The 25,841-nt window shown below is 44.8% G+C and overlaps 1 protein-coding gene across 5 annotated transcripts in view; it reads left to right on the forward strand.

Moving 5' to 3' along the window:
* CHD4 (chromodomain helicase DNA binding protein 4) overlaps positions 1-25,841 on the forward strand; it is a 30,209-nt gene that overhangs the window by 880 nt on the left and 3,488 nt on the right. Inside the window, exons 2-36 of one of the 5 annotated variants that reach the window (XM_006757590.2) lie at positions 2,840-2,961; positions 3,160-3,375; positions 3,587-3,705; positions 3,820-4,061; positions 4,292-4,419; positions 4,666-4,801; positions 4,964-5,142; positions 5,337-5,576; positions 6,384-6,587; positions 6,697-6,902; positions 7,266-7,397; positions 7,475-7,571; positions 8,395-8,586; positions 9,050-9,250; positions 9,444-9,581; positions 9,851-9,972; positions 10,089-10,262; positions 10,880-11,021; positions 11,113-11,244; positions 11,358-11,475; positions 12,820-12,944; positions 13,274-13,511; positions 13,676-13,851; positions 19,535-19,715; positions 19,800-19,886; positions 19,976-20,064; positions 20,167-20,300; positions 20,605-20,749; positions 20,862-21,027; positions 21,285-21,382; positions 21,491-21,620; positions 21,859-21,930; positions 22,233-22,370; positions 22,626-22,734; positions 22,845-22,977. In XM_006757590.2, coding sequence (XP_006757653.1) covers positions 2,840-2,961; positions 3,160-3,375; positions 3,587-3,705; positions 3,820-4,061; positions 4,292-4,419; positions 4,666-4,801; positions 4,964-5,142; positions 5,337-5,576; positions 6,384-6,587; positions 6,697-6,902; positions 7,266-7,397; positions 7,475-7,571; positions 8,395-8,586; positions 9,050-9,250; positions 9,444-9,581; positions 9,851-9,972; positions 10,089-10,262; positions 10,880-11,021; positions 11,113-11,244; positions 11,358-11,475; positions 12,820-12,944; positions 13,274-13,511; positions 13,676-13,851; positions 19,535-19,715; positions 19,800-19,886; positions 19,976-20,064; positions 20,167-20,300; positions 20,605-20,749; positions 20,862-21,027; positions 21,285-21,382; positions 21,491-21,620; positions 21,859-21,930; positions 22,233-22,370; positions 22,626-22,734; positions 22,845-22,977 — 5,261 coding nt within the window. Of the gene's footprint in view, positions 1-2,839; positions 2,962-3,159; positions 3,376-3,586; positions 3,706-3,819; positions 4,062-4,291; positions 4,420-4,665; positions 4,802-4,963; positions 5,143-5,336; positions 5,577-6,383; positions 6,588-6,696; positions 6,903-7,265; positions 7,398-7,474; positions 7,572-8,394; positions 8,587-9,049; positions 9,251-9,443; positions 9,582-9,850; positions 9,973-10,088; positions 10,263-10,879; positions 11,022-11,112; positions 11,245-11,357; positions 11,476-12,819; positions 12,945-13,273; positions 13,512-13,675; positions 13,852-19,534; positions 19,887-19,975; positions 20,065-20,166; positions 20,301-20,604; positions 20,750-20,861; positions 21,028-21,284; positions 21,383-21,490; positions 21,621-21,858; positions 21,931-22,232; positions 22,371-22,625; positions 22,735-22,844; positions 22,978-25,841 lie in introns of all 5 variants that reach the window. The other 4 variants (XM_015559965.1, XM_006757592.2, XM_006757591.2 and 1 more) reach the window with 4 other exon arrangements.

Genomic DNA, 25,841 nt, shown 5'->3' on the forward strand with positions numbered 1-25,841 from the left:
CCACCCCCCCAGAGATTTCTGTCTCTGCAGGTAGCCTGGGATTTGGGCTGATGGTGTGGTGTTTGTGTAGGTGTGTTGGGGGTTGTGCTGTCTGTGTTTTGGGGTGGCTCCTTGAACTGGCCAAACCTGTATGGTTATAACCACCTTGCCTTATTGGAGTAGCCCTTGTCTATCCCCAAATGATGATTGATGTCATGCTTCTAAGCGGATGTCTCTCTGGTCTGTTTCTCTTTCAGAACCCCCAGCTAAGTCACCTGCTTGTTTCCTTGATCTTTTTTTCTAGTTTAATTTTTTTTTTCTACATGCCATTTCTTCATACTCTCCACTTACGTTTATTTATTTATTTTTCATTCTGGAGCCTGCCGATTCTGTTTCTGTTTCCCATGGACCATCTTTCACTTCTTCCTCCTCTCTCCTCAGCTCTAGTGGCAAGTTGAGGTGGTCTGGGAGAGAGCTGTTTCTACATCTGGTATTTTCTGAGTGGGAAGTCTTCACTTCCACCTGAGGCCACTTAGGAGAGTGGTCAGTCTTGTTACTGAGTCTTCAGCTGTTGGGATAAAAAACTTAGGCTTGAGTCTCCTCACTGCAGGGCAGGGTGGCAGGTTTCTCTGCTATGTCCAGGGTGGCAGTGGAGTGGCAGTCATGATTCCATCTTTTCTGTGAGGGGCCTGAGAAGTAGTGACATCCTGCCAGAGTAGAGCTGGTTGCACATCTTAGCTTTCCGCTGGCCCCTTGGTCTGGGGTTGCCCCCATGTTTATTGGGAGATGTGCAGGCTGCCCAGGTGAATTGTGCCCCAAGCTGTAGCATGACCCAGTTTTCCCACTTGCCACACCCATTCCTGCCCCTTTCCCAAATCCTCCTCTATATCTGAGCCAGTTTGCTGGCCACGCCAGTGTCAGTCCCTTATCTGCCTGAGTAGTTTGGGGGTCTTACGTGGATTGGAAGGTGTCTCCTCTGCCTGCATGGGTTGTCCTTGTCTCCACTTGCAGCATTTAACGGAGGTAGTGAAGAGGAAAACCCCAGGGGTGTAGCTGGTTGAATGGGGGGTGGGGACATAGGGATTGCTGAGAAGAAGCCCTTGGAAGAAGAAAATGATTCTTTCTGGTGAGATCCTGACTGGTGTTCCCTTCCCAAGGGAATGGGAGGGGCTTTCTTGTGCCTGGCCTGATCCTGGGCTGAGTCGGGGGAGGCTGATGGTGCTTTGTCCAGCCTAATGTCTCATGTTCCCTAGTCTCTGCCTTCTCAGGAAGGGTGGAGCCAGAGGCACTTTAGGGCTAGTTCTGAGGGTCAGTTGCTAAGAGCATTTGTAGGATTGAAAGGAAGCATATTGTTGTCCACCACCATCCAGGGACTGTCCTTTTTTCTTGGTGAGGACATGACTCCCAAATATTGGGTAGGGGCAAGAGATGGCTTAGGATCTGTGCTCTGGACTCGGGTGGGGGTGATGAGGAAACTGAGTTTCAGAGGCTTCTTGTGGCTCCCATGCCGCATGGTAAATCATTTGGGTATCAGAAACTTGAGAAGGTTGTATGCTCTGACCACAGTTCCACTGAACCTTTATTAAATCTTTGCTCTGATGATTGAAAAAATAGTTAGGATTGAGGGAGTAACCCAGTCCCTCTCATAGTATTACCTTCGTGCTTGTCTTGGGTTTCCTTGACTTGGATGTGAGGGTGGCCGCTTGAGAACTGTGTCATCCCAGAGGAGGTGCTAGGAGAGGTGGCATTTTGACCAGGTAATAATTTGGGAAGTCTTCAGTCAGGGTAGTCTTTCCCCAGCCACCTCTCTCAACCCATCCCCCTCCCCTGCCACTTCCTGTCTGTCCTATGTTGGCAGCTGGGTGCCCTGGCTGGCTTCTGTGGTCAGGAGCCATTTTCCCTCTCCTCAGTGGGTGAGGCGCTCCCTCCTTCTCTCCACTCCCTTCTCCACTACCCCCCTCCTTGGGCGGGGGTGGCTTGGGAAGAAGGAGAAAGAGGAGGGAGGAGGGAAGAGGGAGCTGGTGTGCTGGTTTGAATGTCTGTTACAAAGGAAGCTGCCTCCTGGCCTTCTCCTCCCCCTCTGTGCCCCTTCCCACCTATCCCTGCCCAGGAGCTCTCTGTATTACCCAAGGCTTTGTGTGTGCTCCCAGCCAGGGGAGGAGGTGGAGCCAGATGGAAGGAGGATGGGGGCGGGCGGGGGGAGGAGATGGTGACAGCTGGGCTGATTTGGGCCCCTGGGGAGAAGAGACTACTGACCCAGGAGAAGCTGGGAACAGTAGAGCTGGAGATGGGAAAAGGAAATTATGTTTGGGATTGGGCTGGCAACAGAACCTGGGGCTTGGAGGTTCTGGTTGTTTTGATCTGGGATGACCCAAAAGGGTGGTTGAAAGGTGTGGTTTCTGGGACCCCTGAATTGATACTATTCTGGGAATGTGGCGAGATATATGCATTAGTTTTTGCCATCTGGGTAGGATCTTTCATTCTCATTCCCTGATTTATAGAGTACTTGGTAGGCAGTTATAGGAGGGCTAGACCTATTTGTATTATTTGGTTAACTCTAAGCAGATTGATCTAGCTGCACTGAAGATAAGCATATAGAAGACTCCTGTTAGGAATAGGGAGAGGAGGCAGGGGTCTGGACAGCTGCCCGAGGTGGGTCTGGTCTGGCCTGGCAGGCCTATTTCGGGTCTATCCAGCTCTCTCTTTGTCTTTTTTTTGTCCTTCTGTGGGGTGTATAGCAGTCTCTTCAGTGGAATCTGGGACAAGAGGTGGGGGAATAATGTCTAAAGCCTCTGGATTAGGCGCTAACCTTTGCTATTGATCTTTTCCTTACCTTCCTCTCTTTGCCAAATACATGTAGAAAATGAAGAGGACCCAGAAGAGGATTTGTCAGAAGCAGAGACTCCAAAGCTCAAGAAGAAGAAGAAACCTAAGAAACCTCGGGACCCTAAAATCCCTAAGAGCAAGCGCCAAAAAAAGGAGGTGAGTGGGTGACTGGATGTGATGGGGGAATAAGAGGAAGAAGGGAGGAGCTCTGAAGAGGGTTGAAGGGCAGGGCGTCTGTTACTTCCTCTGGAGTGCAGGCCACAGGTCCTGGGGACAAGCCTTAGGGCAATCCTGAGGTCAGCATGTGTGTAGCGTGTGTGTGTCTGTCTCCCTCTCCTCCCTTCCCTGCTCCAGCGTATGCTCTTATGCCGGCAGCTGGGGGACAGCTCTGGGGAGGGGCCAGAGTTTGTGGAGGAGGAGGAAGAGGTGGCTCTGCGCTCAGACAGTGAGGGCAGCGACTATACGCCTGGCAAGAAGAAGAAAAAGAAGCTTGGACCCAAGAAAGAAAAAAAAAGCAAATCCAAGCGGAAGGAGGAAGAGGAGGAGGATGACGATGATGATGATTCAAAGGTACCTGGACCTCCATCCTCAGTACTGTTTGTTAACGTTTGTCCTTTGTTTCCCAGACACTCCTCTGCCCATTAGAACATTTCTCCCCGCCTATTTCTAATGATTTCCTCTTAGCTCTCTTACTCTGGTCTTGCAAACCTTAGTTTCAACCCAATTCCCTTACCAGGTGTAGGCATTAGGAGTCAGGTCTTTGACTTTGTTCTCTCTGCAGGAGCCTAAATCATCTGCTCAGCTTCTGGAAGACTGGGGCATGGAAGACATTGACCACGTGTTCTCCGAGGAGGATTATCGCACCCTCACCAACTATAAGGCCTTCAGCCAGTTTGTCCGGTAAACAGGAGGGTCGGGGAAGGAGAGGGTGTCTATAATCTCTTCTCACATCTCTTCCCCTCTCTTACTCCTAAACTTTTCCCTGTTTTCTGTTCTCATTCATTTCTCCACCAGACCCCTCATTGCTGCCAAAAACCCCAAGATTGCTGTCTCCAAGATGATGATGGTTTTGGGTGCGAAGTGGCGGGAATTCAGCACCAACAACCCCTTCAAAGGCAGTTCTGGAGCTTCAGTGGCAGCAGCAGCAGCTGCAGCAGTGGCTGTGGTGGAGAGCATGGTGACCGCTACTGAAGTTGTACCGCCTCCTCCCCCGGTGGAGGTGCCTATCCGCAAGGCCAAGACCAAGGAGGGCAAAGGTAAAGTGGGACTTGTGGGTGGGCGACTAGTGTGGGCTTAGGATGGCGAAGACAAAGTATGGAAATGCTATTCTGTCAGCCCAAAGATAGACGATAAGAGGGAGGAATTACTTTTGGATTTAGGAGGGAAATTTGGGAAGCTGAACATGGGGAACGTTTTATTTTCCTCATCTTCTGCCCTGTGATGTGCATTTGGATTGTATCATCTTACTTTGCTCTCCTGATTTTAGGTCCCAATGCTCGGAGGAAGCCCAAAGGCAGTCCTCGGATACCTGATGCCAAGAAGCCTAAACCCAAAAAAGTGGCTCCCCTGAAAATCAAGCTGGGAGGTTTTGGTTCTAAGCGTAAGAGATCCTCGGTGAGAGCCCAGCCCATCCTTTTGGCTGAGGGTGCCATATCTAATAGGGAGGATGTTACCTTAGGTCAGGATATAGCCTATACAGTAGGCGCATAGGATGTAGGGAGTTGGCCACAGAACAGGTGACTAGGTTCCATGTACAGTCCTTGCTGGGATTCTAGTACCCCTAGTAAGAGAGGGTGTCCTTTTCTACCTCTCTTTCCCCTTGGGTTGAACCTCTAACCTTATTCCCTTTTATTCTTCCAGAGTGAGGATGACGACTTAGATGTAGAATCTGACTTCGATGATGCCAGTATCAACAGCTATTCTGTTTCTGATGGTTCCACCAGCCGTAGTAGCCGCAGCCGCAAGAAACTTCGAACTACTAAAAAGAAAAAGAAAGGTGTGTTTCTTTTCTGAATCTATATGTGATTTGCTGGGGAGGGAATGACCGGGGAAGAATCTCCCTAAGGAGATAAGGGTGGATTAGTTTTAGGGTAGGGGGTGGTGGGAGGGGGGAGGTAGTTTTTTTCTAATAATTGGGCTTTCCCTCTTCCTTGCCCAGGCGAGGAGGAGGTGACTGCTATGGATGGTTATGAGACAGACCACCAGGACTATTGCGAGGTGTGCCAGCAAGGCGGCGAGATCATCCTGTGTGATACCTGTCCCCGAGCTTACCACATGGTGTGCCTGGATCCGGATATGGAGAAGGCTCCGGAGGGCAAGTGGAGCTGCCCACACTGTGTGAGTACCTGGCCACTGTGGCCCTTTGGGACCCTCGAGGGGAAGGGTGGGATGGATAAAGCTTTTTGGGGCCTTGGTGGGAGTAATGGTGGTGTTGCTGGTGTGGGCTTTGGGAAGCATTCGATGGAATGATGTGTGGTTCAGCCTTGGGTGGGGGGGTGGCAATAATCTGACTCTGTTTTTCTTTACTGCAGGAGAAGGAAGGCATCCAGTGGGAGGCTAAAGAGGATAATTCGGAGGGTGAAGAGATCCTGGAAGAAGTTGGGGGAGACCCTGAAGAGGAGGATGACCACCATATGGAATTCTGCCGGGTCTGCAAGGATGGTGGGGAATTGCTCTGCTGTGACACCTGTCCTTCTTCCTACCATATCCATTGCCTCAACCCCCCACTTCCAGAGATCCCCAATGGCGAGTGGCTCTGTCCCCGTTGCACGGTGAGTGACTGACCCCAGCCAGGGTGAGGGATGTGGGGAGGGTTTTACAAACCCTTCTGTGTGTAGGCATCATGAGGCTGAGGTGCAGTAGAGGTTGTTGGAGAACTGTAAACCTTTTAGCCCTGAGACAGGCGTTGTCCTTCCTCATGTAGTTTTGGGAAAAGGTATGACTGACTAACTTTGAACAGAGGAATTGATGGTTTGTCAGCTGTCTTGAGGGGGATGGTGCAGTGTTCTAGTCTAGACCATCCTGGTTTTGCCACTTACTCAGCCTTGGGGTCATGGTAGTTTAGAATGGTTTAAAAGGGTCACTTATTGCTTTGGATTGCTTAAGAGGAATTCTGGGCTGTAGGTTCTGTGGATTTTCTGTTTCTTCGTTCTGGGTTATTGCTTTTTTTTTCTTCCTTTTTATTTTAGGGGGCGGGGGGGAAACCCCACACATTGATTTGTTGTTTCACTTATTTATGCACTCAATTGGTTGATCCTTATGTGCCATGGCTGGGGATCAAACCCACAACCTTGACAAATTGGGACGATGCTCTAGCCAACTACACTACCCGGCCAGGTTATTGTTGAAGTCTAGCTATTAGCTCTGTTAAGCAGGTAGTAGTGATCATGTCACACAAGTCCTGGGCAAAGTCCAGAAGTAAAGAGGGATTTCTATTATTTTTTCCCTAGAAGAGTCCTTGGATTAGATCTTATTTGCAATGAGATTTTAATAATTCTTGGATAAGGTTGAGGCTGTGGGCTGTACTGTCTCCTCCTCATGGTAATGATTTGGTGTTCGATCATCTCTTTTTCTCTCAGTGTCCAGCTCTTAAGGGCAAAGTCCAGAAGATCCTAATCTGGAAGTGGGGTCAGCCACCATCTCCCACACCAGTGCCTCGGCCTCCAGATGCGGATCCCAATACTCCCTCCCCTAAGCCCTTGGAGGGGCGCCCAGAGCGACAGTTCTTTGTGAAATGGCAAGGCATGTCTTATTGGCACTGCTCCTGGGTGTCTGAACTGCAGGTAAACCTGGATAGGCCAGAGATGTGGGGGTTACAACAAAAAGGGTTGCGAGAACAGTCTTGTGGGTAGGAGTGACTACAGCTCCTTGGTGACCTCTTTCTGCTTGCAGTTGGAGCTGCACTGTCAAGTGATGTTCCGAAACTATCAGCGGAAGAATGATATGGATGAGCCACCTTCTGGGGATTTTGGTGGTGACGAAGAGAAGAGCCGAAAGCGAAAGAACAAGGACCCTAAATTTGCAGAGATGGAGGAACGCTTCTATCGCTATGGGATAAAACCTGAGTGGATGATGATCCACCGAATTCTCAACCACAGGTACCCGTGGAGCTGGGCCAGACTGTGATTGTCGGGCATATGGAAGGATAGGCAGCATATCCACTGGGAGGTTGCTGCCAAAGGGATTATGAAAACGGACATCACCGGTAACTGACACTTGGAAGAGATGCCCATTCTATAGTTACTAACTGACTGAATCCTGGTACTTGAGCCATAGGAGACTATATATTAGAGATAATTTTTGGTCCAAAGACTGGTATAGTAGAGGCTCTGAATATATATCTGGCCCACCTCCAGGTCTGGTTGGAACATATGTTATTGGCAGTTTTTGAGAGGAAGGCTGATGTAAGAGGAGAGGAGGTAGCCTTCTGGCTCTGAGGATTTCTCTCCTTAACCTTGCAGTGTGGACAAGAAGGGCCATGTCCACTACTTGATCAAGTGGCGGGACTTGCCTTATGACCAGGCATCCTGGGAGAGTGAGGATGTGGAGATACAGGACTATGACTTGTTCAAGCAGAGCTATTGGAATCACAGGTGAGTCACTTTGGTGTGGAGTAGAGTTGCTTCTTATTGAGGACCCTAGACAGTGGTGTGATGTCTGTCTTTTTCAGGGAGTTAATGAGGGGTGAAGAAGGGCGACCAGGCAAGAAGCTCAAGAAGGTGAAGCTGAGGAAGTTGGAGAGGCCTCCTGAAACTCCCACAGTTGATGTGAGTTGGGGCAGAAGTGGGAGGACACAAGTTATCGGGTAGGACAATGTATCTTGTGTGCTCCAATTACTTGGTGCAAGTAATAAGTTTATAGCTGAGAATGCTTCATGAAGTCTGTTTGCAAATCTTGTTGTTGTCAGAAAAATAAAAGCATAGGAGGTACTGGTGTTTTTGTTTTGTTTTGTTTTAATTGATTTTTAGAGAGAGAGAAAAATACAATTTTTTTCCTACTTATTAATGCATTCATTGGTTATTTCTTGTACCCTGACTGGAGATGGAACCTGCAACCTTTGCGTATTGGGACAATGCTCTAATCAACTCAGCTACCTGGCTAGGGCCAGGAGGTGGTGTTTTAAATGACTGAGGAAGTGTTATGGGGGTGGGGGTGGGGTGATCATACAACCAAGCTTTTATGAACCATTGGAACCTGGGTCTTCTGATCCTTAATTCATGGCTTATTTCCTCTGGTGTGTGTCAGTGTGAGATGTGAGGATGATTAAGGTTAAAAAGATGAATCTTGGGGGCAGCAGTGGGGATGGGGGACATAGGATTATCTGGTGGATCCTGACTGCAGAATTAACGTATTGCTAGGGAGGCTATGATATGTCTTTTTTCAAAGATCTGTGGGATCCCAAGACCTTCATCTGCCTGATAGGTTGTTATCAAACACAAAGTTACAATAATTAGTGAGGATCTTTTTCTCCACAATTTTTTGTGGCTCCCCCAAGGAGGATATAGTGAAAATGTGTGAGCAGGAGGCAGCTCTGTTATGAAAGCAAGGGAATCCCTTGATGGCTCTCAACTTCTTTATTTCATCCTTCAGCCAACAGTGAAGTATGAGCGACAGCCAGAGTACCTGGATGCCACAGGTGGAACCCTGCACCCGTATCAAATGGAGGGCTTGAATTGGTTGCGCTTCTCCTGGGCTCAGGGCACAGATACCATCTTGGCTGATGAGATGGGCCTTGGGAAAACTGTCCAGACAGCAGTCTTCCTGTATTCTCTCTACAAGGAGGTAGGAAAGCTGGGCCTATTAGTTCTTTGTGGGGGTGTTTTGTGTTCATGGTCTCTCTTACACTCTGAGGAGAGAGAAGAAAAAAATGATTGCTAACCTTGAATGACAATAAGATAGACACATGAACACAGAAAAATATTTGGGGGCATGGGGCCATAGGTAGGATTAGTGGTGGGTACATAAAGCCTCTATAGATTTGTGTTGAGATGAGCAGAACTGTGGGTGGAATTAGTATAGAAAGACTTAATGGAAGAGGTAAGATTTTGTGTTCTCTATAATGGCGGGTATGGCCTTGTGGAAAGGAGTGGGCAGAGCGTTTTCATACATAGAGAAGGTCAGGGTAGGAATGGCAGGTGTATGCCAATACTTGGATAGTTTTTGGGGCTTGGGGTAGAGGTGGGCTCTGGGGTTGTAGTGGAATGGGCCCTTTGTCCTTACTCTGTTCTTCGTTTTTTCCTCAAAGGGTCATTCCAAAGGCCCCTTCTTAGTGAGTGCCCCTCTCTCTACCATCATCAACTGGGAGCGGGAGTTTGAAATGTGGGCTCCAGATATGTATGTGGTGACTTATGTGGGCGACAAAGACAGCCGGGCCATCATCCGAGAAAATGAGTTCTCTTTTGAAGACAACGCCATTCGTGGTGGCAAGAAGGCCTCTCGCATGAAGGTATCTCAGTGGAAGGGAGATCACTCTCAAGGGGGAGTTGTTGTTACGGGCTTTGTTTGCCTCCTTGTGACCGGGTTCCTGGGATGAGGTGAAAAAGATTACAGCTGGAAGGAGGGAAAAGCCCCATAAGTCCCTTGGGTTTGCTGATGCTGGAAAAGTTGAACATTAGTAACCAGGTTGCTGTCTTGTGCAGAAAGAGGCATCTGTGAAGTTCCATGTGCTGCTGACGTCCTATGAGTTGATCACCATTGACATGGCTATCTTGGGCTCTATTGACTGGGCCTGCCTCATTGTGGATGAAGCCCATCGGCTCAAGAACAATCAGTCTAAGGTGAGGGGGAAGGGAGGGAGATTATGGCCTCCAGTGTCAGTTTTTAATACCACCTACTCATAAGGGGAGACCTAGGAGGAGAGGAAAGGGAAAAACGGTCTTTGCTTTTCTTCCTTACTGATACCCCTTGGTGGCCAGGCCTTAAAAGAGAGGTGGAGTTGGGGGTGGGAAACCAAAGTATTGGTCAGTGAAACAGCTTGGGAGTTCTGCAGAGATATACTGGAGCCCTCATTTCATTGAGTTTCACCTCTCTCCATCTGCTTCACCAGTTCTTCCGGGTCTTAAATGGTTACTCACTCCAGCATAAGCTACTCCTGACTGGGACTCCATTACAAAATAATCTGGAAGAGCTGTTTCATCTGCTCAACTTTCTCACCCCTGAGAGGTTCCAGTAAGTGTGTGTTAATGTATAATCGACTCAATTCTGCTTCTGCTCTTCCTGTCGTCCATTTCTTATATCACTTTCCTTCTCCCTCTCCAACAATGTTTTCCTTTCTCTTTCTGAAGCAATTTGGAAGGCTTCTTGGAGGAGTTTGCTGACATTGCCAAGGAGGATCAGATTAAAAAACTGCATGACATGCTGGGGCCTCACATGTTGCGGCGGCTCAAAGCTGATGTGTTCAAGAATATGCCATCTAAGACAGAGCTGATTGTGCGTGTGGAACTGAGCCCTATGCAAAAGTGAGTCAGAAGGAATGAAATATTGACTCCATTTTGCAAATACTGTTAGACATCAGCCCGACTGTAAAGTGTTTCTTTTTCTTTTTTCTTTTTTTATATATATTTATATTGATTTCAGAGAGGAAGGGAGAGGGAGAGAGAGGTGAAACATCAATGAAGAGAGAGAACCACCGATAGGCACACCCCCAAGTGGGGATCGAGCCTGAAACCTGAAACCTAAGCTTGTGCCTTGACGGGGAATCGGACCGGGGAATCAAACCGTGACCTGGTTCATAGGTCGATGCTCAACCACTGAGCCACACTGGCTGGGTTGCATAGTGTTTCTTATTCCTCACCACACCCTGCTTCAAGGCATCTGGTGACAGGTGCAAGCAAGGCCTAAAGACATCTAATGCCAGGCAGCTGGAGTTCTTGGTTCTTTTTATTGTTTTTTTCTCTTGGTTCTTACGTAGTTAGTTATACCTTACCTTACTTAAAATGATGGTGGTGGTTGTGCTTGTTAGGTTTCCTTAGACCCAAAGTGAGATATGTTGGAAGGAAGATCTCAGATCTTAGGACTGCATTTTGAGGCATGTGAAGACTTGAGTCTGACTTATCTTCCTCCCTTGCCCATGCAGGAAATACTACAAGTACATCCTCACTCGAAATTTTGAAGCACTCAATGCTCGAGGTGGTGGCAACCAGGTCTCTCTGCTGAATGTGGTGATGGATCTTAAGAAGTGCTGCAACCACCCATATCTCTTTCCCGTGGCTGCAATGGTATGTTGTGCCACTGTTGTTCCTCCCTGGGTTGGAACTGCTCTGTTGGGCTTTCTTTCAATGTTTTTTTCTTCTTTGCTTCTCTCCTCAGGAAGCCCCTAAGATGCCTAATGGCATGTATGATGGCAGTGCCCTAATCAGAGCATCTGGGAAATTACTGCTTCTACAGAAGATGCTCAAGAACCTTAAGGAGGGTGGGCACCGTGTACTCATCTTCTCCCAGGTATTATGTGGATTGAACTGGGACCTTTAAGGGATAGCAGTAGATACCCTCAGTGACATGAGGGAAAGAATTTTCATCTGACTTTCCCATTATTAAACTTGCTCTTTTTCCAGATGACCAAGATGCTGGACCTGCTAGAGGATTTTTTGGAACATGAAGGTTATAAATATGAACGTATTGATGGTGGAATCACTGGGAACATGCGTCAAGAGGCCATTGACCGCTTCAACGGTATGTGGGAAGGAGTGGCATAGTTCTAGGCATCCTCATTCACTGTGTCTTTGGGCCAGTCACTTGCTCTTCTTGTGCATCTGCTTTTCTGTATAGTTCTTCTGGGTCTTTCTCAATTCATATGAAAAATGAAAATTTTAAAATGTTTTGATTGGAAGAGTGTATTGGACTAGTCTATTCCTAGGAAGTTTTTTTCTTTGAAGTCTTCATTCTTTCTCTGGAAAGAACATTTTCTTGAATCGTCCTCATTGTATCTTGACGCCCAGGAGGGACCAGGATTTATCCAAGCACTTATCACAAGTTAGTAGCAGACCTGTCTCAGTAGCCACCACTTCTTTTTATTTTATTGTGTTTTTTAAATTCTCATCTGAGGACATACTTAGAGGAAAGAGGGAGAGAAAGAGAGAGGGGGAGGAGAGGGGGGAGACATTGATATGAGAGAGAAACATTCCATACACTTTTTGACTGGGCTTCAGACCTGAAACCCAGGTATGTGCCCTGACCGGGACTTGAACCAGCAACCTTTTGGTGCACGGGATGGCACTCAATCAACTGAGCTACTTTATCTGGGCACTACCTCTTCTTTTAAAAAAATAATGTTAGACTTAACAGAAAGTTTCAAAAATAGTACAGAGAATTCATGTATACTCTTCACCCTGCTTCTCTTAATAACAAGTTATATAACCACAGTACAATTGTCAAAATCAGAAAATTAGCACTGGTATTATATTGTTAAATAAACTATAGACTCTAACTGAAATGTCACCAGTTTCCCCCCCCCTAATGTCCTTTTAGTATTTCAGGATCCAAGCCCAGAGCCGACATTGATTAAGTTGATTCTTTTCCTGTATGTAACAGTTCTTCATTCTTTCCTTTTCTTTCATGACATTGATACTTTCGATGATTACTGGTCAGCTATTTGTGGAATGTCAGTTTTTTCATGATTAGATTGAGATGAGGCATGTTGGGCAAGAATACTAAGAAGTGATGCTGTGTCCTTTTCAATGCGTCATATTGAAGGGGAGGACATGACGTGAATGTCTCATTGTTGGTGATGGTAACTTTGACCACTTGTTCAGGTGGTGTCTGCTGAGTTTCTCCACTGGAAAGTTACTTTCTCCTCATTGTAGTTGATAAATATCTTGAGAGATGTTTGAGACTATGGTGATATTCTGTTTCTCCTTAAACTTTCACGCTGATTTTAGTATCCATCGGTAGACCTTGCTTACAGTGATTATTTCTGTGGTGTTGGCTTATGAGGTTTTAAATTTCTGAAATTCCTTCTACATTTGTTAATTGGAATTCAGTAGACACTTCTAATGATGTTTTTGGTTTTTTTCTTAGCACCGGGTGCTCAACAGTTCTGCTTCTTGCTTTCCACTCGAGCTGGGGGCCTTGGAATCAATTTGGCCACTGCTGACACAGTCATTATCTATGACTCTGACTGGAACCCCCATAATGACATTCAGGTGAGCAGAGGCAGCAGTGTTGGTATACAGTAATTTACCAGAAGTGAGGGCTCCACCATCTGGAATTAGTTGTTTTCAGGGGAAAATAGATTCTTTTTATGTCTTTTACTGAATTGTAAGCCAGAAATTTTGGGTTATCTGTGTTCTATTTTGGGTAACATGATAGAGGGTGGTGTCTGGGGGCAGTGGTGTAAAAGGAAGTTCTGTATGAAGGCAAGCTGCAGCTCCTGCCTAGTGCTGGATTTTGCTTACGTGGAACTCTCGGCGAGAGTGAAAGCAGGAAAGTGTGGTTACTTCAATTTCTGGCTTCATTCTGTGCCCTACTCCAGGCCTTTAGCAGAGCTCACCGTATTGGGCAAAATAAGAAGGTGATGATCTATCGGTTTGTGACCCGTGCATCAGTGGAGGAGCGTATCACGCAGGTGGCTAAAAAGAAGATGATGCTGACGCATCTAGTGGTTCGGCCTGGGCTGGGCTCCAAGACTGGATCCATGTCCAAACAGGAGCTTGATGACATCCTCAAGTTTGGCACTGAGGAATTATTCAAGGATGAAGCTACGGATGGAGGTGAGCTAGTCAAGAACTTGTTTTGGTTTGGGGCTTGGCCTCTCTGAAGGGTATATTTGATACTTATGGTCCTGGGACTTGGACCTAGGGTCCTATGGAACTTGCTTTTTCTACTGCAGCTGCTGAAGCTGACTTTGGGCATATGGACCCTTGATTCTTTATAGGAGGAGACAACAAAGAGGGAGAGGATAGCAGTGTTATCCACTATGATGATAAGGCCATTGAACGACTGCTGGACCGTAACCAGGATGAGACTGAAGACACAGAATTGCAGGGCATGAATGAATATTTGAGCTCATTCAAAGTGGCCCAGTATGTAGTGCGGGAAGAAGAAATGGGGGTGAGTATGAGTCCAAGGCATTGCTTTGCTTGGTGGTTGATCCAAAATTGGAACCGAGACCAGGATGGTATTTGAAACAGGAAGAAAATATCTGTAGGCAAATTAGTACATTGATGAAGTTGAATCTATGTCTTCTTTTGAAAATCAATACTATAACATGATTAATCACATTTTTATTTTTGCTGTGGCTGTCAGGAAACCCACAATTTTCACACTCAAAACAATTATATTAGTTCTTTGTCAGAATCTCATTTTCTCTTAGGTATTTTGTTAATCCTACAAGTAAACTTTTGCTTTTATTTATTTATTATATTTTATTGATTTTTTACAGAGAGGAGAGAGATAGAGAGTTAGAAACATCGATCAGCTGCCTCCTGCACATCCCCCACTGGTGAAGTGCGCGCAACCCAGGTACATGCCCTTGACCGGAATCGAACCTGGGACCTTTCTTTCTTCCAAGTCATGTGTTTGTCAAAACAAGCAGTCACACCTTGCACCTTTAGCACAGGGAGAATCTGTAGTGTGGCTACAACCATATTTATGTGTACAGGGAAGGGGCCGCCTTCAGATGAAAAGTCCAGGGCAGGAAAGGCCTTCATGTTCAACTCAGAATGCATTCCCCGCCGAAACCGGTTTGGCTCAGTGGATTGAACGTCGGCCTTCGGACTGAAAGGTCCCAGGTTCGATTCCGGTCAAGGGCATGTACCTGAGTTGCGGGCACATCCCCAGTGGGGGATATGCAGGAGGCAGCTGATAGATGTTTCTCTCTCATTCATGTTTCTAACTCTCTTTCTCTCTCCCTTCCTCTCTGTAAAAAAATCAATAAAAAAATTAAAAAAACAACAACTTTATTTCAGATAAAATCAATATTTCCATAATTTAGGATAAGCAGACACACTTCCTTGAGACCATTATTTTAGGTAATTGTGATTTCCATGAATAGAGTTAATATCATGTGAGTATTTGCCTACATGCTTGTTGGAAGCTTCTGTAGCCTTTTCTTGGTAGGAATTCCAGTTTTTCTGAATTCTTCCCTTCAGGTATTCCATTTTACATTCTTCATAAAAAGCAGGATCAGTATAGTAAGAGGTTAGACATTCTTTTAAGGCAGAATTTTCTTTCTGGCATTTTACTACCATAAGCATTCCAGACTCCTTGCAACATTTGGTAAAATCTTGAACTTGTTCAGAACATCTCGCTCGGGCCTTTTCTCTCATTATTTTAGGGATCAAAACATCTTTTTCAACATGCCTGAGATGCTGATCTGCTGGGTCGAGCGCCATCTCGGCGATGGAGGAACGCAGCCTCCTGTTTGCTTTTTTTTTTATCTTCACCTAAGACAGTGATGGCGAACCTTTGAGCTCGGTGTGTCAGCATTTTGAAACACCCTAACTTAACTCTGGTGTCGTGTCACATATAGAAATTTTTTGATATTTGCAACCATAGTAAAACAAAGACCTATATTTTTGATATCTATTTTATATATTTAAATGCCATTTAACTAAGAAAAATCAACCTAAAAAATGAGTTCGCGTGTCACCTCTGACACGCGTGTCATAGGTTCGCCATCACTGACCTAAGAATATTTTTCCCATTGACTTTTTTTTTTTTTTTTTTAGAGAAGGGGGAGAGAAAGAGGAAGTGGGGGAGAGAAGCGGGTAGGGAGAGGTAAGAGACATCGATTGGTTGCCTTCCACACATGGGCAAGGGTGAGGGTGAACCTTCAAAGTATGTGGAGGTATGTGCCCTTTACTGGGAATCAAACCTTGGACCCTTCCTTCATCTGCTGGCTGATGCTCTAACCATTGAGCGAAACTGACCAGGGCTTGTTTGCTATTTTTAAGTCTATTTGGAGAAAAGACAGGAAATAGATACAGACCTAGACAGCCTGTCTCTCTGTGCCTTTTAAAACATTAGAATTGTTGTTTTCCCTTTTTTCTACTTCCTTTTCTTTGTCTTTTTAGGTAAAAAAGAAAACATAAAACAGTAATAAAATGTGTGGCATCTGTAATAATTTATTCTCCCAAATGATAATGTTGGGTGTAAAATGAAAAAAAAATTGCCTTCTCCGTTGGTCCTCTTTAAACCACTCAGCTCAAGGTTCTTTGAATTGACATAGGTTACTGTGGTCTTTACCATTTTTTCTCAAACTTTCAACTCAGAACTATTCCTCTTGCTGTGTTTTTCTGATATGTATCTATTATCTTTGTCCTTGAAGGTGATGCTACTAACCTTAGTTATGTGTAACTGTTTGAAAAGTCTGACATAGGTCTCGAAACTATATTCAATCAAAATGGCTCTCCTGAAGGTGCTCCACATTCCTGCCAGGGCAGGGACTACATATAAAAGTGATTGGGACAGCACGTGGTTGGGAAGGGAAGGGTGGTACTCTCCCTCCCGTTGATAACCTCTGCTAAGGATTACACAGGTATACAAATGGCCTTCTTATTAGTGGCTGTAGCTGCTGTTTACTTTATAATATTTTAAGATTTTATTTTTTGACTAAAGGCCTGATGCATGAAAATTCGTGCAAGAGTAGGCCTTCCTTACCCCAGCTGCTGGCACCGGCTTCCTTCCAGCACCTGGGACCCAGGCTGCTTCCCTTCGGGCTGGCTTCATGAGGAAGGACATCTAGAATGACGTCCAGTCTAATTAGCAATTTACCCTTTTTTTTTTTATTATAGTTTAGATTGTAATTCACATGGTTCAAGATTCAAAAGATACAAAGTATCTCTTTCATCCCTGTCTGGTTACCTAGTTCCTTCCCTCCTTAGGGATAACTTATGTATCCAGTTCCCTTTTTTTTTTTTAATTTTTGGTTTTTTAAATATATTTTTATTGATTTCAGAGAGGAAGGGAGAAGGAGAGAGAGATAGAGACATCAATAATGAGAGAGAATCATCAGTCAGCTGCCTCCTGCACACCCCCTACTGGGGATCGAGCCCACAACCCAGGCATTTGCCCTGACTGGGAATCAAACCACAACCTCCTGGTCTATAGTTTAATGCTCAACCACTGATCAAGCTCAGTTTCCTATATGTCTTTCTAAAAGTGTTATATGTGCCGGGGCCGGTTTGGCTCAGTGGATAGAGCGTCGCCTTGCGGACTGGGGGGTCCCGGGGTCGATTCCGGTCAGGGGCATGTACCTGGGTTGCGGGCACTTCCCCAGTGGGGGATGTGCAGGAGGCAGCTGATCGATGTTACCCTCTCATCGATGTTTCTAACTCTCTATGTCTCTCCCTTCCTCTCTGTAAAAAATCAATAAAATATATTTAAAAAAAAAATAAAAAAAATAAAAGTGTTATATGTACATAGAAGTTACATATGTATTCATCCATGCACACACTTAAACATATACACAGGCACATTTTCTCTTTTTCTTTTAAACACAAAAGTAGCTGTTTGGGTTTTTTTATTGTTGTTAATGCTCACCTGAGAATATGTTTCCATTGATTTTTATTTTTTTAAATATTTTTATTGAGTTCAGAGAGGAAGAGAGAGATAGAAACATCAGTGATGAGAGAGAATCACTGATCAGCTGCCTCCTGCACACCCGCTACTGGGGATCAAGCCTGCAACCTGGGCATGTACCCTGACCAGGAATTGAACCGTGACCTCCTGGTTTATAAGTGGACACTGAACCACTGAGCCACGCCTGCTGGGCTTTCTATTGAATTTTATTTATTTGTTTGCCTGTTGTTTGTTTATTCGTGGTTTGTTTTTTCCCAATTGACTTTTAGAGAGAGTAGAATGGAGAGGGAGAGACAGAGAGAGAAACATTGATGTGAGAGACACACATTGATTGGTTACCTCCTCAGCATGTGCTCCCTGACCAGGACTGGGGATTGAGCCTGCAACTGAGGTACGTGCCATTGACCGGAATTGAACCCAGGACTTGTCAGGCCAACGCTCTATCCACTGAGCCAGATCGGCTATGGTGAAAGTAGTTTCTTATACATAATGTTCTCTACGTTGCTTTTATCTACTTACTAAATCTTGAAGATATAGTCTAAATCAGCACATAAAAAACTCCAACTTTTTCCACCTGCATAGTATATTCTTGTTTGAAAGTACCATAATTTATTTATTTTAAAAAATTGAGGTATAATTGACATATAATGTTAGTTTCAGGTGTGCAGCCTCATAATTTGATAATTTGCATATATATTGTGAAATGATCACAATAAATCTGGTTAATATCTATTGCGATATAATTACAAAATGTTTTTTCTTCTGAGAACTTTTAAGGTTGACTTTCTCAGCAACTTTTGAATATGTAATATAGTATTAACTATAGTCACCATGCTGTACATTGACTTATTTTATAATTGCAAGTTTGTACCTTTGACCCCCTTCATCCACCCCAAACCCCAACATTTATTAATTTAATAATAATGGACATTTAGGTTGTTTTATTTTTTTAAATACATTTTATTGATTTTTTACAGAGAGGAAGGGAGAGGGATAGAGAGTTAGAAACATCGATGAGAGAGAAACGTTGATCAGCTGCTTCCTGCACACTCCCCACTGGGGATGTGCCCGCAACCAAGGTACATGCCCTTGACCGGAATCGAACCTGGGACCCTTGAGTCTGCAGGCCGACGCTCTATCCGCTGAGCCAAACTGGTTAGGGCTAGGTTGTTTTTAATATTATGCTAGTAGCAGCAGTTTAATTCTTTTTTAAAACTTTTTATCTAATTTTTATTGATTTCAAAGATGAAGGGAGAGGGATTCTAACATAAGGAATTTGGAATCAGTTAGTGATCCTGAAATGTCTGACAAAATAACAAGACTTTCAGAGGAGCATAAAAATGTTTATGTCCATTACAGGGACATAAGATGATATATGCTGGTTGTCCTCCCAAAAATGTATACACACTTTGAATGATTACAAAGTCAGTATTTATTAACATATAGTTCACTTTTGAATTTAAAAGAATCTACAGAAATGAATAATTTTTTTCAATGTCTGTTTTTAAACTGATGACTGTTCTATTCTGGTCCAGGCACTGCTGATGACTGGTGCCAGTTTTGTACCATAAACTTTATTATGTATCCCCATAAAAAAAGTCTAATGGCACTTTTTGATAAGTCATCTTTGTTCAAAGTTTAGTCTGGCTTTATCCATTATTTCAAACCAGTTAAACCTGAAAAGGAATATAATTAAGTGAGTTGTCAGCTATTAAAGTGTGCATACAATTTTTGGGGGGTACCCTATATGTGTAAATCTGTTTTCTGCACACATTTGGTAAACATTTATGAAGTTTAGAAGAGCATAACCGTCCTACTTTATCTGTTATGAAAATCTTTTGCAGGATTTCAGAAGTGGCTCCATTCTGTCTTGCTAAGGCTCTAACCTCTCTTTTCTACATTTGCTGTCTCCCAACTGTGTATGTGTCAATAAAAAGGGTAGAAGAAACACTATCTCTTCATCCATCTCTTGTGATAATGGCTCCATTCCATGTTTTTCTTTGGTTATGTTGACTGCTGATCTACACATAATTATGAGGAGCCATGTTGTGTCACTTCAATTTCTTTTAAGTTCTTAGGTTCAAGCAGGCACACCAAGTATTTCAGAGTCCAGTCATGCAAAGGAGCTAGCAGAATGGGAACTGTGAGGACCAGGGGTAGCTGGTGGTGCTGACTTCAGCACCCCTGAGTCCTGGCCCTCCCTCTGTCCCAGGAGGAAGAGGAGGTAGAACGGGAAATCATAAAACAGGAAGAAAGTGTGGATCCTGACTACTGGGAAAAATTGCTGCGGCACCATTATGAGCAGCAGCAAGAAGATTTGGCCCGAAATCTGGGCAAAGGAAAAAGAATCCGTAAACAGGTCAACTACAATGATGGCTCGCAGGAGGACCGAGGTGTGTGTGGCCGGCCCCGCCCCCCACCCATGGGCCGTTCCACTAGAGCAGTGGGCCCCGCTCATCTGCCCTCTCTCCCTCCAGATTGGCAGGACGACCAGTCCGACAACCAGTCCGATTATTCAGTGGCCTCAGAGGAAGGTGATGAAGACTTTGATGAACGTTCTGAAGGTGAGGGCTATGCTTCTCGTCGTGTTGTTTAAATATTGCTTTGTCTGATATCCTACCAGTATCACTCATGCATTCTTTTCTTCTTGCAGCTCCCCGCAGGCCCAGTCGCAAGGGCCTGCGGAATGATAAAGATAAGCCATTGCCTCCTCTGTTGGCCCGTGTGGGTGGGAATATTGAAGTAAGTGCTGTATGATTCTAGGGAGGGGTGGGTTAGTGCTGATACTGGGTCTTTGGTGGAGTAAGACCTGCTCCCTCTCACCTAGGTTCCTTCTCCCCCTAGGTACTTGGTTTTAATGCTCGGCAGCGAAAAGCCTTTCTTAATGCAATTATGCGATATGGGATGCCACCTCAGGATGCTTTTACCACTCAGTGGCTTGTGAGAGATCTGCGAGGCAAATCAGAGAAAGAGTTCAAGTAAGTTGAGAGATGGAATAGGATTGACATAGTGCAAGGGCTTCTATGGCACTAGTCCAGCTGTGCAGGGAAATGGGCTGTTTTCTCTGATGAAGTTGGCAGGTGAAGCTCTTAGTAATAAGGTTGTGTTCCTATCTGGGACATGGCATAGAGTTTGGAGACCAGTCTTCATAGTGATGATGGGCTTTACCTCAGGATGAAGCCATAGTCGTCTGGGATAGTACCTAATTGGTGGTGGGGAAAAACCTGGTCTAGGAGCTGGCATAATCGCTGTTTAACTCATTTCTCTATTTCTTCACTTCAGGGCTTACGTCTCTCTTTTTATGCGGCATTTATGTGAGCCAGGAGCAGATGGGGCTGAGACCTTTGCTGATGGTGTCCCCCGAGAAGGCCTGTCTCGCCAGCATGTTCTTACTAGGATTGGTGTCATGTCCTTGATTCGCAAGAAGGTAAGCCCTGAACTTCTCTCCATTTTCAGGGTTTCTAGGGGAAACTGGAGGGCCATAGGAAAGGAACCTAGAGCTGGAATTGGATCTTCAACATCTTGTCTTGTTGCTGCAGGTTCAGGAGTTTGAGCATGTTAATGGGCGCTGGAGTATGCCTGAACTCGCTGAAGTAGAGGAAAACAAGAAAATGTCCCAGCCAGGGTCACCTTCCCCAAAGACACCTACACCCTCTACTCCAGGGGACACACAACCCAATACTCCTGCACCTGCCCCACCGGCGGGTAAGTCTGCCTGTACTGTCATTTCTGTTCCTCTGTTCTTGTCCTGGCCTATCCTTTGCTCACCTGTGCTCAGTATAACAGGGGAGTCTGGCAGGACACACAGCAACCTCCCTCTCACTTTAGGAGGGCCGTCCTGAGTATAGGGCTGGCTCTTAAAGGCACGAGAGGACAATTTAAGATAAGCCAGACTGAGAAGATATGGAATTCTCTCTGATCTAGGACCTTCTTCCTAATCAGTTGTTTTCTATTGGTTGCAGAGGATGGGGTAAAAATAGAGGAAAACAGCCTCAAAGAAGAAGAGAGTGCAGAAGGAGAAAAGGAGGTTAAATCTGCAGCACCCGAGGCCGCTGTTGAGGTAAGAGATGGTTGTAACTGGATGCCATACGGAAGGCAGATGGATAAACCCTCTCCTTCTCTTCATTGCTGGCCTGTCTGCCTCATCTTCTGTCTTTTTTCCTTTCAGTGTCCACAGACCCCTGCCCCTGCCATGGAGGATGAAAAGGTCCTTGTTGAACCTCCTGAGGGAGAGGAGAAAGTAGAAAAGGCAGAGGTGAAGGAGAGGACAGAGGAACCCATGGAGACAGAATCCAAAGGTATCCACATTTTCAAGCACTACAGATCCCTGTGTAAATAAGTTGCTCATGGACTTGCAGCCAGGCTGTAGGATGTCAGGAGGAAGTAACACACTGAAGAATCCCATACCCCACTATGACATCTTTTAAGATTTTAATCATAAAGATTTCGGATGAGGATTGTTCCAGTTGGATGTAGTGTGGAACAGTGGAGAACCTTCTTCCTTAGATACATTTCAATGCCATCTGTTCCTTCCAGGCGTTGCTGATGCGGAGAAGGTGGAGGAGAAGTCTGCAATAGATCTGACTCCCATTGTGGTGGAGGACAAAGGTTGGTGTTTGAAGAAGCTGATTGTAGTTTGGGAGGACTCTAAAACTAGAAGCAAGGACTTTATCTCTGGGACACCCCCTTCCAACCTCCAGCCTTCCTATCCACACCCATATATCCATTATCCCAAGTGACTACTCCATTTGGCCCCATATTTAGTTGTCATTAGGCCAGCAGCACCTTTTCTGGGTTTGAGAAACACCTATGTGGAAAAAGGGTGGAGGTGGATATCTTGTAGCACAATAGTGCTATGGATAAGGGCCACAGTGTCTGGAGCTAACATTTTTCTCCTACGTATCCTGTAGAAGAGAAGAAAGAAGAAGAAGAGAAAAAAGAGGTGGTGCTTCAGAATGGAGAGACTCCCAAGGACCTGACTGATGAGAAGCAAAAAAAAAACATTAAACAGCGATTCATGTTCAACATTGCAGATGGTGGTTTTACTGGTATGAAAATGAGGGACCCACTGAGGTTAGAGGGATCTGATATGAAGTTACGATTGTTAGAAACCAGAGTACAGTGATTTCACCTCTAGTAGATGAGGAAAGCTAGGCTGATTGCATTCTCCTCTGGATTCTATGTTAGAAAGTCACAGGCATAGTATTAAAATGGTATCGGGGGACAGGAATAAATAGTATTTTGAATTCTCACAGTTGTGTGCCTTTCTTTTTCTCCTCAACCTTCCCTAAATTCCTCTTTAGAGTTGCACTCCCTTTGGCAGAATGAAGAGCGTGCGGCCACAGTCACCAAGAAGACTTACGAGATCTGGCATCGACGGCATGACTACTGGTTGCTGGCTGGCATCATAAAGTATCCTTTTCCTGAGTCAGGGTTGTGATTCTTAGTGACGGTTCTGAAGGTTCCATAGTCTGAGGTTCTTACTTTCCTTGTTTTGTTTTTCCTGAACAATTTTCCAATAGTCATGGCTATGCCCGGTGGCAGGACATCCAGAATGACCCACGTTATGCCATCCTCAATGAGCCTTTCAAGGGTGAAATGAACCGTGGCAATTTCTTAGAGATCAAGAATAAATTTCTAGCACGAAGGTTTAAGGTGAGCAGGATGGGGAGGAATACCATGTTGAAGTCACAGTCCTTCAAGTACAGAAAAGACTGCAAAGGAGGGAGTCTGTTCATTCAACCATACTGTTCATTGTGTTCTGGGTGCTGAACTTTTTTTTTTAATATATTTTATTGATTTTTTTTACAGAGAGGAAGGGAGAGGGATAGAGAGTTAGAAACATCGATGAGAGAGAAACATCTCATATCAGCTGCCTCCTGCACATCCCCCACTGGGGATGTGCCCACAACCAAGGTACATGCCCTTGACCGGTATGGAACCCGGACCCTTCAGTCCGCAGGCCGACGCTGTATCCACTGAGCCAAACCAGTTGGGCAGTGTGTGCTGAACTTTTGTATTCTGTGAAAGGCTTTGTTTCTAAGTATCTTCAGTGTTAAAGATCAAGACATACAGACTTGAAAATTAACCAGCTGTTCAAGGGCTGAAGATTGTCTAACGAATGACGCAGACTCTAGTATAGTGGGTGTGTTGGGGAACACTGTAGGTTGGAGTGTTCAGGAAAGATACAGAGGTGGTTTGAGTTGGCTCTCCGAGGAGGAAGGGCTGTCAGTGGGCTGGTGGTACTTTATTCTGGGTCTGAGAGTACCTGTGTGGATAAGGGGAGGAGTGGATACTAAAAGAAGATGCAAAGTAGAGAGCTCCATTTTCAGAACCACTAGGGCTAAGAAGCCCAGGACTGGAGGAAGCCTTACTTGGAAATTAGCAAACACGTATTGAGAATACTTGTGTGCAGACCATCAAAATGGGAAAGTGGGATACCATGAAGACAAGACATATGGCTCTAAGCCCAGGTACAATTTGGGGAGTAAGAAGTGTACACTAATAGCCCTAGCTGGTTTGGCTCAGTGGATAGAGCTTCAGCCTGCGGACTGAATGAACGATCCCAGGTCTAAATCCAGTCAAGGGCACATGCTCGTGTTGCGGGCTCAGTTCCCCGTAGGGGGCATGCAGGAGGCAGGTGATGAATGATTCTCTCTCATCATTGATTTTTCTGTCTCCCTTTCCCTTCCTCTACAAAATATATCTATATATATGTATAAAAATAGAAATGTATACTAATAAAAATTCAAACATTATGTACCAAGCAATGAGTGGCACCAGGGATACAAAGACAAATAAGGCATAGTGCCTGTTCTCAAGGTGCTTACAGTTTAAAGTAGAGACAAATATCGGATTAGGTGAATGCCATTCTGGGTATTGGGAGGGAGACTGCTGAATCCATAAGTTCTCCAGATGGAATTTGGGGAGTGAGGAGAGAGTTCACAAATGGCTGCATGGGGAATTAAGTTTTGATGAATGTAATATGGAGATTAAAATGGATAGAAACAGAAGGCTAACCTAAAACGGATTAAGCCCAGCAAAGACATAGAGGCAGCAGAGCTTAGGGTGTTTGGAAGCAAGTTGGCCCAGTTGGGTTATAGAAAACACTTGTGGGAGGTTGTAGGTAAGGGCTAGAGGTCAGTAGGTAGGTTTTTTGGCACTGGATAAGAGTATGGACTTTACCCTATAGTTAATGGGTAGCCATTAAAGGTTTGTGAAGAGTTTTAATATGACCAAGGGAAATGAAAACAACATTCATGAAATTGTAGAACTATAATGTGAGGTAGTAAGGGCTGAGCTATGATGCTGGTTGTGGAAAATGAAAAGGATATAGTAAAGGAAATAAAACACCAAAGAATTTATGGAATTTACTGATTTATTGTAGGGGTCAGTAAACCTTTTCTATTAAAAGGCCAGAAAGTAAGTATTTTGGGCTTTGGTGGACATGTGATCTTTGTTGCAAATACTCAACTCTGTGGTAGCATGAAAGCAGCCACGGGTGATAAATAAGTATGAATGTGTTCCAATAAAACTTTGTCAACACTCAAATTCGAACTTCATATAATTTTTATGAAATGTCACAAACTATTTTCACTTTTCAGCCATTTAAGAAATGTTAAAAAAAAAAATTCTTAGCTCTTGGGCCGTACAAAAATAGGCAACAGGCCCAATTTGGCCCCCAGGCCATAGTTTTGCTGATCTCTCACTTACTGGATTTGAGATACAAAGGAATAAGCCTTCAGAAATAACTGAAGCTTTGAGCCTGAGTCACTGAGAAAATTAAATTATCATTGGCAGATCAGGGAAGTGAGGAGGAGAGGGAACAGTTTGTAGAAAAGAGGAAGTTCAGTTTTAGGCAAGTCAGTTGGTGTTTCGCACCAGTAAGTAACCCTCCCACTACCTGTGCCACCATAAACAAGTGGGATCAAAGAGTGATCATCATACATGAGTGGAATCAGAACAACCAGTGCTCAACCTGCAGGTTTGAAAAGCATCAAATCATTTGCATATAGGTTCTGGCTGACTTAAGAGAGGAAGGGATCTAGATCATTGGGAGAATACTTTGAAAGAACAGCAAGTCAAGGGCTAATCCTAGAAAAAGCTCAGTTTGGGGAAGGAAGAGAGAGTTGGTGAAGGAGACAGGGTATATGGCTTGAAAGTGGATGCTTGGTCTGTTTGGAGGTAAATTAGTAGGCCCTGCTGGAGCCAGATCTTGTGGAAGAAACAGCAGCGCATTATCCTCATACTGTCCTTTTTCCTGTCCCCTAATGCATTCTCTCTACCAGTGGATGCGTGAGTAAATTAAGTCTCATAACTTCTGAATCAATACTCTGTCTCTTGGAATATGTTTCAAAGACCCTTTTACACAGCTCCATCAGGCAACAGCTACAAGAGTATATTGCAGTATGATTTTTGGTGTTGGGGCCTGGAAGCAACCTAGCTGTTCGAAATGGGGAGTGTGGATAGATAAAATATGGATTCACATCATGGAGCACTAAGCAACTGCTAGAAGCAAC

The sequence above is a fragment of the Myotis davidii genome, unplaced genomic scaffold (assembly GCF_000327345.1).
Source record: "Myotis davidii unplaced genomic scaffold, ASM32734v1 scaffold13, whole genome shotgun sequence".
In the NCBI taxonomy this organism is placed as follows: domain Eukaryota; kingdom Metazoa; phylum Chordata; class Mammalia; order Chiroptera; family Vespertilionidae; genus Myotis; species Myotis davidii.